Raw genomic sequence first — 15265 nt, 5'->3', positions numbered from 1 at the left:
ATATAAAGTAATTCATATATTGTTTTATTGTTATTTTTGATTATCTGCCATTTAAGTGAATACTTCTTGGCATAAAAAATGCAAATTCAACAACTTTCTGAAAAGTGAATGGAGTTTGAGTTTTGTAGACAGTGTTGGGGACTGAAAACCGCCATTCTAAGTGTTCTAAGCAAGTGGTCTCCCTGTTGGATAATCTGCCAGCACCCTTTTCCTTTAGTTTTACTAATTAGCATAAGATATAGTATACAAGACATCATTTCCAGGGAAAAATGCTACATCATTCGGTAGTACACAACATTGACTGGTCCACTGGGTCTGCATAAGACTGTAACAGTGGGACAAGACTACAGTTTGTGCTTTCAGCAAGTGTCATCACAGCATCTCTCACCCCCACATTGCCTTTTGAAAGGACCAGCAAGTGGGTAATGTAGAGAAATGTAAATGACCCTCTTCACATAAGCCTGAGAGGAAATAGTACTATTGTAACCCGGAGAACGTTCTTTTACATTATTTCAGCAGTAGATTTTTCTTTGTGGTGGTGAGGATTGACTGAGGCCTCCCACATGCTGAGCTTAGGCTTTACCATGGAGTCACATTCCCAGTACATTTGTTGTGGGACAAATGTTCTGGCCCACCCATGAGCAATGCCAGGAAAGGTATACTGGAGATTTGCCCACTGTAAGTAAAGTAAACGTGATTAGTTTTTCTTCCTTTGTGGAGAGAGGGCTGTTAGGGCCCAGTGAAAGCTTGATTCATTCAATGGTTTATATTGGAAACAAAAGTTTCGTTTGAGATACTACTCCCTTGGAATTGCTGCTCCATCCCCAAGGTTCTTTTATGCTTCTCTCTCTGGAGATGCAGTTCAGGGTGCACAACTGCTACGATGAGGAGTCTTTGTTAGCTCTTACCGTGAAAAGTGATGGAAACTGACACTGGGCTTCTTTGCACTGCACATGAGCTAGAGACTAGAGCTAGAACTGAAGGACCTTTAGCATCTTCCTCAGAAATGGTCAAGAACAGCATACACACTGACCTCTCTGGGTATTTGCCATCCTGACAACTGGAGATTCTTTACAGAGCTGTTTAAGTCCTGGGTCTCCTTGTGTCTCCTGTGTTTGGCTGTGCTGCAATAACAGTCACCATAGACTGAGCTTCGCTGTGCCAGGAATTTTCATCCTCAGTGGAGCAAGTTCAACTCAATACTTCCTGAAACCCTTTCCACTTCTGTACGGGAGGAGTACACTCACTTAGATTCTGCCAGCACCATTAGTCCAGAGACAAAAGCAGCAACAGCAACAATCCTGGCTAAGATGCCACTTCCTCTGCCTGATACTGCTCAGGATCATACGTGCTTTGTCAACAATTATAAGTAATAACTTCTAATAAATTTGTCTCTTTGAATTTTAAACATACAAAGAAGTGGAAATTAAGAGATTGCCATGTAGTTATTGTTTAAAAATCAATATTCACTCTAAAAGCTAACCGGAATTGGTGTCAAGTGTATTTGGTAACAAAAGATTAGCCTTGCCATGTAATCATTATCTTTTCTACAGTTTTTTAATAACAATGCCTTTCTCTTTAGTAGCTGGTGGAACAGACATAACTTCACTTCGGTAAGTGCGTGAGCATTTTAACATACAGTGAGTATGGAGAAAATATAAAGTTCAGAAACTGGCACTCTGTTTTCCTCTGGTTAGATAGTTTCTCCTTTATTTATTCCATCATCACACGATGAATAATTATTTGTGGAGCACACAATGTTGCAATTTCTGATTACACCTCTGATACAGCCTGAAATACTGTTAGGAATCCAGGGTCAGGGAGATGATTCAGTAGATAAAATGCTTGGTGAGCATCTTTGAGAATGGGAGTTTAGATGCCCAGAATCCACATGCTGCCTGATGGTCTCCTGTGCACATGTGCTCCTTGTAGTGAGATCGGAGGTGGTGACAGAGAATCTTCTGGAGTTTACTGGATAGCTAGCCTGAGGCTTGCATTCATGAATAAGGGACCCAGACACAAAACTAAGGTTGGAGACCATGGTTGATGCTCACGTCTGTACTAGGATCACCACACCTGCACACTGGAATGCATGTACCTAAAATCACACACACATACAAATACACTGCACTTAACATGCCATGCATATAATATTTGAAAATATTAGTTTTCATGTCAACAATTCAGGTCAGTAGTATGTTTGGGATGAGTTGTCTTCTGAGAAGAGTGTGAGTAAAAAGACTCCCCCCAGGCTTTGCTGAAAACAACTTCAGAATGGGCTATGTACATGCTTTTATTCAACAGGAAATTCAATAAGTTCCAAAACTGCGGTGAAACCCAAGGTTTGTGGAAGGTAGGAAGGCAGAGGGGCTGGCCCAAAGCTTACCAACCAGAAGCCCTGAGATTTGGAGCTGTTGGCTGTAGTGAGAACAGGGTGGAGCTGAGGGCACAGTGTTACTTGCCCTCTAGTTACTATAAAGATTAAGCATTACACAGAAATGAGCATAAAAATTGTCATGTCAGTCTCATCACATATTTGTGGACAGACTATCAAAAAGCAGCTTCAAATCACCAAAATTGTGATGGCTTCTAAGGTCGTTGGCAAATGGATGCTCAGAGATAGTCAATTTCATGCTCTACCAAACCAACTTCTTTGGAGAGACCATGACACTCAATGAAATGCCTAAAAATTGTGTAGACAGAGAAGCAGCCATGGTTCCCTACGCGTGTGGGAAGAAGAATGAAGTAGGGACATTATGTACATTGAGCACATAAATACAAAGCCATCAGTTACTAGTTACTGCAATCATCAGGTGTGTGTCTATCTATCTGCCTATCTCTATCTTTCTCTCTCTCTGGTTGCCTGTTTTGCATATGTCTATGTGCAGGGATGAAGACAAGAAGAGGATATTGATTTCTTGTTCTATGGTTCCCTAAGTTACTCACCATACATACATAAAGACTCTCGCTAAAACTAGAGCTACACTAGCAGGAAGCCCAAATAATGCCCTGTCTCTGCCACCCTCAGGACTGTGTTTAGAAATGCATTCGACCGTGTCCAGGGTTTTTTTGTTTGGGGCTTTTTTTGTTTGTTTGTTTTGGTTTTTGGGTTTTTTTTTTTTTATGCTGAGAATTTAACCTCAGGTTGTTGTGTGTAGGCAGCAAGTACTTATTTACTACGGCATCTCACAAATTACATGCTATTAGTTTGAAGTTGAAATTCGGCTATTTTATGGATTTTTATATAAATTTATTTACTTACTTTACATCCCTAACATAGCCCGGTCCCTCCTCTACTTTGGCTCGCATCCTCCTAACATCTACCCCATTTCCCCCTTCCATTCTTCCCAGAAAAAGGGAAGCCCATCTCCATATCAAACCACCCTTTAAGGACTGAGCCCATCCTCTTCCACTGATGCCAGGAAGCCAACCCCAATAAGGGGAAGTGATGAAGAATCAGGCCACAAGAGTGTGTGTCAGGGGCAGTCCTTGCTCCACTGGCTAGGGGACCCACGTTAAGACAACACTGCCCATTGGTTACATATGTTTACATACAGTGCATGCATGCTCTTTGGTTGGTGATTCAGTCTCTGTATGCCATCATGGGCCTAGGCTAGTTGGCTGTGAAGTGTTCTTGTCGAATTCATGTCCCCTCTGGGTCCTTTGATCCTTCTCCCCACACTGCCACTAGGCTCCCTGAGCACCCCCTAATCTTTGGCTGTGAATAGCAGCATATGTTTCCATCCACTGTTGGGTGGAGCCTCTCAGAAGACAGCTATGCTAGACTCCCTTCTGCAAGCATAGCAGAGCATCATTAATAGTGTCAGGGGTTGGCTCTCTCCCATGGGGTAGGTCTCAGGCTAGGCCAATCATTGGTTGGATCTTCCCTCATTTTCTGCTCCGTGTTGTGTGTGTGTTGGTGTTCCCCTCCCTCCACTAGAAGTCCTGCCTGACTAGAAGGTGGCCACATAAGTCTCCATGTACCCCACTGCTAACAGCCTCAGCTAGAGTCACCCCCATATCTTCCCAGGAGCTTACACTGTCGTAGGTCTGAAGCTTGTCACAGAGGAAACCCCCCTCGGTTTCCTTTCTCTCTTCCAGCCCTCTCACTTCTCATGCCCAATCCCCACCCACCCTCATTTCCCTTCCACATCATCTCCTACCCACACTGCACTGTCTCTTCATTCACTCCAATGTCTCTTCTGTTTCCCTTTCGAGTGAGATTCAAGGAACCCCACTGGGATCCTCTTTGTTCCTTAGCTTTCTTGTGTATGTGGGTTGTAGTATCATTTTCCTGAGTGAGGATAATATTTTGTAGTTCCATCCATTTGACTGCATATATCATGCTTCCCATGTTTTTAATAGCTGAGTATTATTCCATTGTATAAATGTACCACATTTTCTTTATCCATTCTTCAGATGAGGGACAACTAGGTTGTTTCCAGTTCCTGGCTCTTAGGAATAAAGCTGCTATGAACATAGCTGACCAAATGTCCTCATGGTACAGTGGAGCATCTTTTGATTGTATACCAAGAGGTGGAATTGCTGGATCTTGTGGTGGAATTATTCCCAATTTGCTGAGAAAGTGTCAGATTGATTGGCCAAGTGGTTGTACAAGTTTGCACTCCAACAACAATCAACAAGCATTCCGCTTTCTCCAGATCCTGAACAGCATGTGCTGTCACTCAAGTTTCTAATGGGTGTAAGATGGAATCTCAGAGTTATTTTGATTTGTATTTCCCTGATGACTAAGGATGCTGAGTATGTCTTTAAGCGCTGCTTGGCTATTAGTGATTCTTCTATTGAGAATTCTCAGCTTAGCATTGTACTTCATTTTTAATTGGATTATTTGCTTTCTTGCTGTTAAAAATCTTGAATTCTTTACATATTTTGGATATTAGCCATTAGTCAGATGTAGGGTTGGTGAAGATCATTTCCTAATCTTTAGTCGGCCATTTTGTTTTGCTGACAGAGTCCTTTGCCTCACAGCTCTTCAGGTTCATGAGGGCTCATTTATTAATTTGTTAATCTCAGAGCCTGAGCTGTTGAGATTCTGTTCAATAAACTGTCTCCTGTGCCAATGACTTGAAGGTTGATCCACATTTTCTCTTTTAATAGATTTAGTATATCTGGTTTATGTTGAGGTCTTTGATCCACTTGGACCTGATTTTGTGTAGGGTGATGAATAGGATTTGTTTGCATTCATCTACATGAAGACATCCAGTTAGACCAGCACTATTTGTTAAAGATGCTTACTTTTTCTCCATTGTATGGTTTCGGGTTTATCAGAAATCAAGTGTCTGTAGGTGTGTGGGTTTATTTCTGGCTCTTCGGTTTGATTCCATTGATCAAACAGTCTGTTTCTGTGCCAATCCCATGTGGTTTTTATTACTATTGCTCTGTGGTATAGCTTGAAATCAGGGAGGGTGCTACTTCCAAAAGTTCTTTGATAGGATAGGATTATTTTCACCATTCTCAGTTTTTTTGTTTGTTTGGTTGTTTTGGTTTTTTGTTTGTTTGTTTCTCCATATAATGTTTAGAATTGCTCTTTCAAGGTCTGTAAGGAATTGTGTTGGGTATTGATGGGGATTGCCTTGAATCTGTGTAGATTGCTTTTGGTAAGATGGCTATCTTTACTGTGTTAATCCTGCCTATCTATGAGCATGGGAAATCTTTCCATATTTTGATATCTTCTTCAGTTTCTTTCTACAGAGACTTAAATTTCTTGTCATAAAGGTTGTTCATTCACTTCCTTGGTTAGAGACAAGGCTGCCTCCTCTCTCTGTATTTCTTCAAAATGGAACTTAAAGTCCTCACTAGAGCAATAACTAAAGGAGACTGAGGGGGTGCACACTGGAAAGGAAGAAGTCAGAGTATTGCTATTCACACATGATATGATACTATACATAAGTGAACACAAAAATTCAACCAAATCCAGCAAAAACTCGGTAGCCCTTCTGTATACAAATAATAAATGTGCTGAGAAAGAAATTAAGGAAACAACACCCTTAACTATAGCCACCAATAATATAGATTGAGATGTTAACACTCACAAAGACAACCAAAATCTTTAGGACACCACTTGTCTTCAAATTACACGAATGCAGAATTGGCTGAAGATATATATATATCTTCAACGGTGTTGCTCAAATGACCAAACCCACCCATTATGGCATGTTTTTATTTTAAGGCTTGATGACAAACCTATCCCTGATATTCCTGGGAGTCCAATACAAGATGATGCCAGTATCTCTGTTAAGGTAAAATTCTCTTTTGTGAAATTCATTTTCTTATCAATTTTGTTAAAATGTAACAGTAGTCAACCTACCTCAGTTTAATATGGAAAGTTGGTCAGAGGAAAGCATTTTGTAGATGTAGAACTTTCTACCAATTCTATTTTTTTTTTTAATTAATTTATTCATATTACATCTCAGTTGTTAGCTCATCCCATGTATCCTCCCATTCCTCCCTTCCTCCCCTTCCTCCCCTCCGCTCCCCTATGTCTGTGTCTGAGGGGGACCTCCTCCCCCTGTATATGCTCATAGGGTATCAAGTCTCTCCTTGGTGACCTATTATCTTTCCTCTGAGTGCCACCAGGCATCTCCATCCAAGGGACATGTTCAAATATGAACCACCAGAGTTTGTGTGAAAGTTAGATCTCCTTCTCCACTCAACAGTGGAGACTGTCCTGTTCATTGGCTAGTCTGGGTAGGGGTTCGAGGTTTACTGCCTATTTTTTCCTTGGCTGTTGCCATAGTTTGCAGAGGACTCCAGGGCCCAGACTCGCCTGTAGTTTTCCAGGACCCGCTGGATCCTTCTATTTCCTCTTTCCCCCAAGCTTCTCACACCTAAAGTCTCAATAGGATGTCCTCTCCTCTTACCCACTATCCTGGTAGGTACAGTTTTTCATGGGGACGTACACCTTGGACTAGTGTCTCAATATAAGTGAGTATATACCATTTAGCTCTTTTTGCTTCTGTGTGAATTCACTCATTATGACAATTTCTAGTTCAATCCATTTGTCCACAAATTTTGGAAATTCCTTGTTTTTAATAGCTCAGTAGTATTCCATAGTGTAAATGTACCACAGTTTCTTTATCCATTCTTCTATTGAGGGACACGTAGGTTGTTTCCAAGTTCTGGCTATTATGAATAAGGCAGCTATGAACATGCTTCCTACCAATTCTAAATGAGCCATAAGTCCTTGAAGGTCATCATAGCCCAATAAGAAACACATGGTGAGTGGGTGGTTGAGTGCAGTTCTCACATAGTAGAAAATGCTTGATGTTTGAAAAAGGATTCTTTGCAAAAATGAATACACATCAACGTGATTTTAAAACATGGCTGTGATAATAGATATTTTAATGGATCCAGTTATTTCTATGATCCAGGAATCTCTCAGCTGCCTTTATCCTCAGGATAAATGCAGGGAGCTTTTGGTTTCCCCTGGACACTCCTATTTCAGGATCACATATAAGAGCATCTCCTCTGTTTCTGCCTTTGCTTCTGTATTTAGACTAACAGGAAACTGTGGAAATTAAGCCATTTGCAATCTGTTCATCAAAATTTGACTTGTTGAGTGTTTACGCAGTGTCTTCTATTTGGTTCCACTAAGATTATATTTAAAACTCCTCATCTGGTTAAACAGTAAGGGTCTTTCCCCACAACTAGACAGCAGTTCTAAAGCAGGGATGTGATATCTTTTAGTAACACTTTACATTCTGGTGGTTTTCTTATGTGAAAATAATGTATACTTCCACCCTTTGTGCCACATTGAAACACTTAAGATACCTGAGGGTTTTAATCAGATCCTTATGCAATCCTACTGAAGCTGCTTCATCGCCATGAGCTGCAGGAGGTTAGGAAACCTGTTGGTGTAACCTGCAGCCCTGGAGTGAGGGCCTGTGTGAATAATAATTGGAATCTATTGATGTGACTCAACAGACAAATGGGTTTCTCTAAAGCAGTTTCACAGGTACTTGATATGAATGACTCTAGTAACTAAATCAGTGTTTATTCAAAAGTGGAAAATAATAGGCCTTTTTGCCTCCTAACCATGGAAGAGAAAGACTGTTTAAAGAGGCCTATTACTATTAATAATCATTTATGCATCATTTAGAAATTTTAAGACAGTTAAGTTTAGTCTCAACCAAAAGGCAAAGCCAAGTTTCTCCACTCATGATTTTCTCTTAATCTAGGCTAGAGTAATAGTTTCTCTTTTCAACTAGTCAACATCCTGTAACCAGTAAGGAAGAAAGTAGATTTGAAAGTATGTGTCCTAAAGCAAAAGTGTTCATTTCAGAACAAAACCCAAAAAGTTAATCCTCTACCTTTAATTGCAGGGATTGTATTGCAGAATAAAGGAAAGAGCGCAAGCAGTTGTTAGAAAGTCTTACCTGAGTGCACATTCTAGTGGAGAGCCAGTACCTGATCCATGGGAAGAAGAAACGCCCCTGAGGGTAATTCGCACTAATTTGAAAAGGAACATATGTGCTTGTTGTGAGGCGAATGAGTCTGTGGGTGTGTGTCTTCAGTATTGCAGCAGTGTCCGAGAAGAGAAACCCAGCCTTGAACATTTTCTTTGCCTCCTTCATACCACACTCCTGGGAAATACCCTTGCCAGTCACGTGATAAGGCAGTGGTTCTCCACCTTCCTAATGTTACCTATAATGGCTACAACCCTTTTATGCAGTTTCTTCACGTTGTGGTGACTCCCAGCTGTAAATTTGTTTTTGTGGCTACTTCATAACTGTAATTTTGCTAATGTTATGAATTGCATTGTCAATACCTGTGTCTTCAGGAGGTCTTAAGCAATCTTTGTGAAAGGGTCCTATGACCACCACCACCCCAAATGGGTTACAACCAACAGGTTGAGAAGCACTGCCCTAAAATGTAAGTGATAGTAGACTATGGAATCAAAAGAAAAACCAAAAAGTGAGCATGTTTTTCATAGCAGTAAGGAGAAGTCATAAAACTACAGCAAATAAATAATCTAGACCACTGGATAGTTTTGGCCAACATGAAAGTAACCAACATATTTGTGTGATAAATATTGATTTACTTAATGTGTATGAATGTTTCGCATGTATTCTTTTGTGCACCTTAAGAGTGTGTGTGTGTGTGTCTGTGTGTGTATATGTGTTTGTGTGTGTGTTTCCCACAGTCACCAGAAGAGGGGATTTGGTCTCCTGGAATTGGTGTTCCAGATGGTTGTCAGCCAACATGTAGGTGCTATGAACCAAGCCAGGTCCACTGAAAGAGCAAGAAGTGTTATAAACTCCTGTGCCATTGTTCCAGCCCTCAGAATGAATAATTTTGATAATGTAAATAATTAAAGTATAAGCCAAGTTTTAATAAGTGGGATTTAATAGGTAGGCTCAAGATGTTTCCTATCTTCCTGGACCCAAGGTGTCAATATCTTGCCAGTTTTACACATTGAAATCCAGAGACATAAAGGCAGGAAGCACACAATGGGAGGCTGGAAAAGTTGGTGGACACCCTTAATCCCTGCACTCATGAAGCAGAGGCAAGCTGGTCTCTGTCAATTCAGGAACTCAATGTTCTCAAATTATTTCAAGGGGTGGGAGAAGGCAATGCACATGTGTGCCATAGAAGAAGTGTGGAGATCAAAGGATAATTTATAGGAGTCAATTCTCTCTTCCACTATTTCAGTTTCAGGGATCAAATTCAGGTTGTCAATCATGCTGGCAAGAGCCTTTATGCACTTAGCCATTTCACTGGCACTATGATGTACAAGTTGACTGAAAATATTTTAGTAATTACACACACACACACATGCACGTATGCACACACGCACACGCACACACACACACACACACACACACACACACTCAGAGAGAGAGAGGGGGGAGGAACAGAGTGAGAAGGGGACTCATGTGTCTGAACACTTTGTCACTGTTTGGGAGATTGTTTAACTTTTGGGGTTCAGCCTAGCAAGCAGAAGGTTGTCAGGGGTGGGTCTTGATGGGCGTGACTACTTTGGGTACCAGTTCTGTATTATCCGCTTCCCGGTCTCCCACTATGTGAGAAGCAACAGACCAAATCCACAAGCCAAGTCACCCCATTCCCCCACACACACCACATTTTCCTTTTCCACTGCCTGCAGCCATGAACTTTCCTCCATTAAAGAATTTCTGTCAGATATTTCGTCATGGCAGCTACAAAAGCAACTACAAAACTAACATCCCTCTTTTCTGTTTTAAACCCCATTCAGAAGGAACAAAGTGAACACAAGAGTCTGTTTGCAGATCTTACTTAAAGCAATTGCTATCTCCACTACAGACTGTTAATGACTTACTAAACACATTCAAGAATCTAACTTCATCATTAGGAGCAAAATGAGCAGATTAGACCTGCTTCTTACACCTAAGGAAACCTCTAGTAACTGTAACATTACTATTGCCGGAAACCAAACTCAAATGTTCTTTCTTTTAAGCCTAACTCAATTTGGTTTCCAAATTAATATCAAATACTATATGTGATCATTGAGTATTAGTCAAGTAAGTACAAAACAAGCACATAAATGTCAAGTACTTTAATAAACAGAAATTTACTTGCCAGTCATCTCCTAAGAATATAAGTAAACATGCTAAATATGAAAGAATTTTTACACTGATTGAATTTTTAGGATGACACAAGAAGTAAATAATGGTGATGGGTATGGGGGCCATGGAGTAGTTACAGTTGGCATGAAAGGAAGCAACATCTTTGATATGCAAGTAATTAGAATACAAACCACAACACCACTAATAGCAATGAGATGTTAACAATACCTGAGCCAACTAGCCCAAAAGCATAGTGGTTTCCATTTTTTCAAAGAACTCATGTGACTTAAATAAAAATAGACCTCAATGTTCTGATATTAAGCTTGCATAAAACCCAACTAACACAAAATTTTCACAGAAGCCATTCCCCAGCCATTGCAGTGTAATGAGTGTGAAATTACAGACCTGATCTGGACAATGTCAGTTTTGCACCACATGCTAACAGAATACTACATAGAAATCTTTATGAAAAGATACCGAGAGACAAGGTTTACATTGACACAGGCATGTTATAAGGATTGTGCCTGGGTTTGAGGGGGGAAAGCTTGCATTCCAATGAGAAGTTCAGAGTTGTCTCCATATTATTTTCATTCTGAACTGCTAACAACCAACCTCTCTCTCTCTCTCCTCTCTCTGTCTCTCTCTGTCTCTGTCTCTGTCTCTCTCTGTCTCTCTCTGTCTCTCTCTGTCTCTCTCTCTCTCTCTCTCTCTCTCTCTCTCTCTCTCTCTCTCTCCAGTTTCTCTTTCATCTTTTATTTAAAAATTAAAGCACATGTACACATACACAAACAAACAAAAACAGGCACATTATATATATATACATATATACATATGCCAACAAGATGGCACAGTGGGTCAGAGCAGTTGCCTATCAAGCCTAATGACCCAAGTTCCATCCCACAAAACACAATAAGCATAAAATTTCTCACATATGTAACCCCAGCACCCCTAAATCCAGATTAAATGCTGAGACAGTAGAACAGTCCTATAACTCACAAGCCATCCATCCTGGGACACACAGAGCAACAATGAGAGACCCTGTCTAACCCAGTGGAAGGAGAAAGCCAGCTCCTGAAAGTTGTCCTCTGGCACACACACACACACACACACACACACACACACACACACACACACACACACACACACACATACACATGCCAGAACAGCACAAACAAGTATAGAAATGTGCACACACGTACACACACCCCAATAATACTTTTTGAATCCTATGAAATTGTGTATTCTGATAAATAAGTGGTGTCCATATAGTCATTACTAGTCCTGTTGTGTAACTAACAATTCAGAAACCTATCTTTAGGATCTTTTCATTTGTCTTTAGTGTATCTGTTTACATGTGGCCTTTCCATTCCTTTTTGCTAACTGGATGAAGCATAATTAGTTAATGAGTAGGAATCAGTCAATGGAAAATCATGTGCCATATGGAAACGTGTCTATGTCTGGCAAATATCACATATTGTGCTCAAGTTCGTCTTTCCCAATAAAATCTATGAATTTTAAATTCTGACATGATCCATATGAACAGTTTGAACACACATGTAAAATAGATACCTCCTTAACTTTTTGCTTTGATCAACAGTGTTTCTTAAGCTAATTTGCTTAATCATCTTGGTGTTATGTTATTTGATGATGCTGGGTAAGGGTTGGAATGTACGAGTCTCTCACTTAATTAGCATACACCATCCTCAAGCCTGGTACTAAGAGGCAAAAGTAGACTTCTAAGTCATGAGTTTCACTGAGGTGTAATGAATGACAAAGACATGGAGACATTATTTGTCTCCCCAAATTTATCTGAGTAAATCAATGCGTGTTCTGGGTGTCTATCTAATGCAGAATTATGGGATTTTCTTTTTTTGTGTGTGACATGGCCTACTGTGTAACACCCCCTCAGAACAAAGGCAACATCTAGAAGGAAGGGTTTATTTGAAGTGGAATTTAAGGTTTCAATTGCATATATGAAGTTCCATTGTCATCGTGGTTCATGCAGATTAACATGGAGCAGCAGCAGAGAGATCACATCTTGACACTCACAGGAAACCGAGATCTCACTGGAAATGGCATCAGTCTTCTGGGACCTTAAAGCCTACCCCAGTGACACATCTCCTTTAAAAAGGCCACACCTACTACTCATTCCCCAAATAATTCCACCATCTGGACACAAAGATTTCAAATATATGAGCCTTTGAAACTGTCCTCATGCAAGCTGCCCAGGGGTGCGGTAGCAGGCCAGCAGGTACATGTACAGTATGATGTATCAACAATCATAGCTGAGGAGTGAGACTGAGAAGGCAGCTCCTGAATCCGTACTTGCCACTCAGCAGGTCCCCTCTGCTGTGGGTAGTAGCAGACTTGGCTCAGACATTTCAAAATGATCCTCACCATTCTGCTATCCCAAGAACCTAATGGGAACTTGTGAAAGGCCATGGGGAAAGGATTAATGTAGCGCAGAAGAAAGAGGTTCTTTTTGTTCCTGAAGCCCCACATTGGCACTTTCTCTGATTATGGCTGCATTGTAAACTTCAGGTCGTAAGGACAGGAGAGGATACATTCTGTCTGCTTCTTTTTATATCTTCCTATTTTACAGAGAATGATGATGTCAGGTAGCAAAAAAGCAGGAGAAAGAAAGATATAACTGTGGCCATGTTCCTGTCTAAGATTTTTAGAAACTCTTGGCCTCTACTCAAGCAGAACGGAAGAAGAGGTTTCTCAATATCATTGACTAGTGACAAAATTAGACTGAACACACAAACATTTGGGGACTGTAAATCAAGATTCTGATGTTATAAGATAGATGATAAAACAAACAAAATCAGTGGCACTTTTAATGAAAACTAACGTCTCAAAATTTCCTTAAAGGCTGATAAAAAGAAGAAAGTGAAGTTTCCATATGCACTTTCTGCACATGGTGACACTGTGCCAATTCCTTCTGCATGTGCTGGTGACACAGGTGACATCGATGAGGAAAATGACTTTGTAGCAACTCATGACACCAACATGGATGTCACACCCCCCACAGCTGTTTGTAATGAGGATGCGTTAGGCCCACCACATGTGCCCTGTGCACATAGTAATCGTGTGCGGTGGCCAACTACTCAAATTTGGCCAATTCCTTCTGCGTGTGCTGGTGATACTGGTGACATCGATGAGGAAAATGACTTTGGAGCAACGCATGACACACCCCCCACAGCTGCTTGTAATGAGGATGCAATAGGTGCACCACATGTACCCTATGCACGTAGTAATCTTGTGCGGTGGCCAACTACTCAATTCTGGCCAATTCTTTCTGCGTGTGCTGGTGACACAGGTGACATCGATGAGGAAAATGACTTTGGAGCAACGCATGACACCAACATGGATGTCACACTCCCCGCAGCTGCTTGCCCTGAAGATGCAACTCCCACTAAACATGCTGACTCTCAGCCCGATGCTGGTCAATGCACTGATGATGAAGACCTGGCTCTTAAAGCTTATAGAGCAGAAGAGAAGCATGATCAATTCACTACCTATCAGCGATCTGCTCTTGATCATGATGCAGAAGAATCTCTGGACCCTGCTCAGGAAGATCAGTTTCTTTTGCATGCTGCACATCCATCCGACCACACTGACACTACCAGAGACATCAAAATTAAACCCGTTCCCCTTCTGGAACCACAGATGCAACTATTCCTGGTAGTGCTGTTGTTATGGCTGTTAACATTCCTATTCTTAGGGGCATGGATGATAAACCGAATTGGACAAGTGGGAAATGGAGAAAATTACCAAAGAGCTCCCAGTAACAAACAGGATGAACAGGGTGAGTTAGACCATAGTAGTGGGTTAAATAGATGAAGATTTTTGTACCAGAAATCTAATTCTCTTTGGTATTAGTACTTATGATTAATAAATTTCATGTTTTATAAAAGGCTACTTAGGCATTATCTAGAGCCAGACACCCTTGTTTCCTTTTTGCAGTTCTATTGGAAATACTTGGCATAAAATAACAAAATCAGTTTAGACCAGCAAAACTGACCAAGAAATGCTGGCTGGTTCTTAATTTTATCCTATTCTTGAAGAAGGGAATTATTTTTCATCCCAGTGAGAAACTTGTGTTTTCTAAATGGCTAAGCAGAGAGATAATACTGTTAAATATTAATGTCTATTTTTCTGTCTCCATGAACTGAGACTTCTGAGGATAGGATCACCTTGGTAACAAACGTTCCAAAAGAAGCAGCTTCTGAGAATCAAAGCAACAAAATAAGGCTCCACTTTCTAACTCTTTCTCATTACACGAATACTGATGATACTCATAAGATGCACTGATAATGACACTGATGATGCTGACAATGCCACCAATGATGCTCTGGGTGATACTACTGATAATTCTTGCTTTTCTTTCTAGTGTCAGATGCACCTGCTCACTAATCCCTTGAAGCCAACTGGATCATGTCATACCATCAAGTGAGCATGTAAACTGTCACTAAGAATTATATAAATATAGAAATTTCAAAGTTATATATTTCTCTGAATGAGGACACTATATAGTAAATTATGTACCTAACTTTGTAATATTTTCCATTAAAGTTCATTATAAAACAATTATAAGCTGCTTCTTAGAATTATATAAACTTATGAAATTACTGGTCAGAGGTAGGGTTAAGGGTAAAGATTTGATTATAAAGTAAGAACAAACAGAGGCATCTGCT

General features: G+C 40.5%; 2 protein-coding genes across 2 annotated transcripts in view; both read left to right on the top strand.

Moving 5' to 3' along the window:
- LOC311584003 (cyclin-dependent kinase 4 inhibitor C-like) overlaps positions 1-2744 on the top strand; it is a 17028-nt gene extending 14284 nt beyond the window's left edge. Inside the window, exon 8 of the mRNA XM_084758016.1 lies at positions 1583-2744. Within this exon, the coding sequence (XP_084614142.1) occupies positions 1583-1617 (35 nt within the window). The 3' untranslated portion in view covers positions 1618-2744. The remainder of the gene's footprint in view (positions 1-1582) is intronic.
- LOC311584004 (uncharacterized protein) lies at positions 2285-15265 on the top strand. The gene is made up of 5 exons (XM_084758018.1): positions 2285-2353; positions 6191-6260; positions 8343-8459; positions 13440-14376; positions 14962-15265. Exons 4-5 carry the CDS (start codon positions 13578-13580, stop codon positions 14982-14984), a joined length of 822 nt encoding a protein of 273 aa, XP_084614144.1. The 5' UTR covers positions 2285-2353; positions 6191-6260; positions 8343-8459; positions 13440-13577; the 3' UTR covers positions 14985-15265.

Source organism: Acomys minous (genome assembly GCF_964271855.1).
Source record: "Acomys minous genome assembly, chromosome: 15".
Lineage (NCBI taxonomy): Eukaryota > Metazoa > Chordata > Mammalia > Rodentia > Muridae > Acomys > Acomys minous.
The sequence above is the reverse complement of the archived record's forward strand: the minus strand, read 5'-3'. Positions and strand labels throughout refer to the sequence as shown.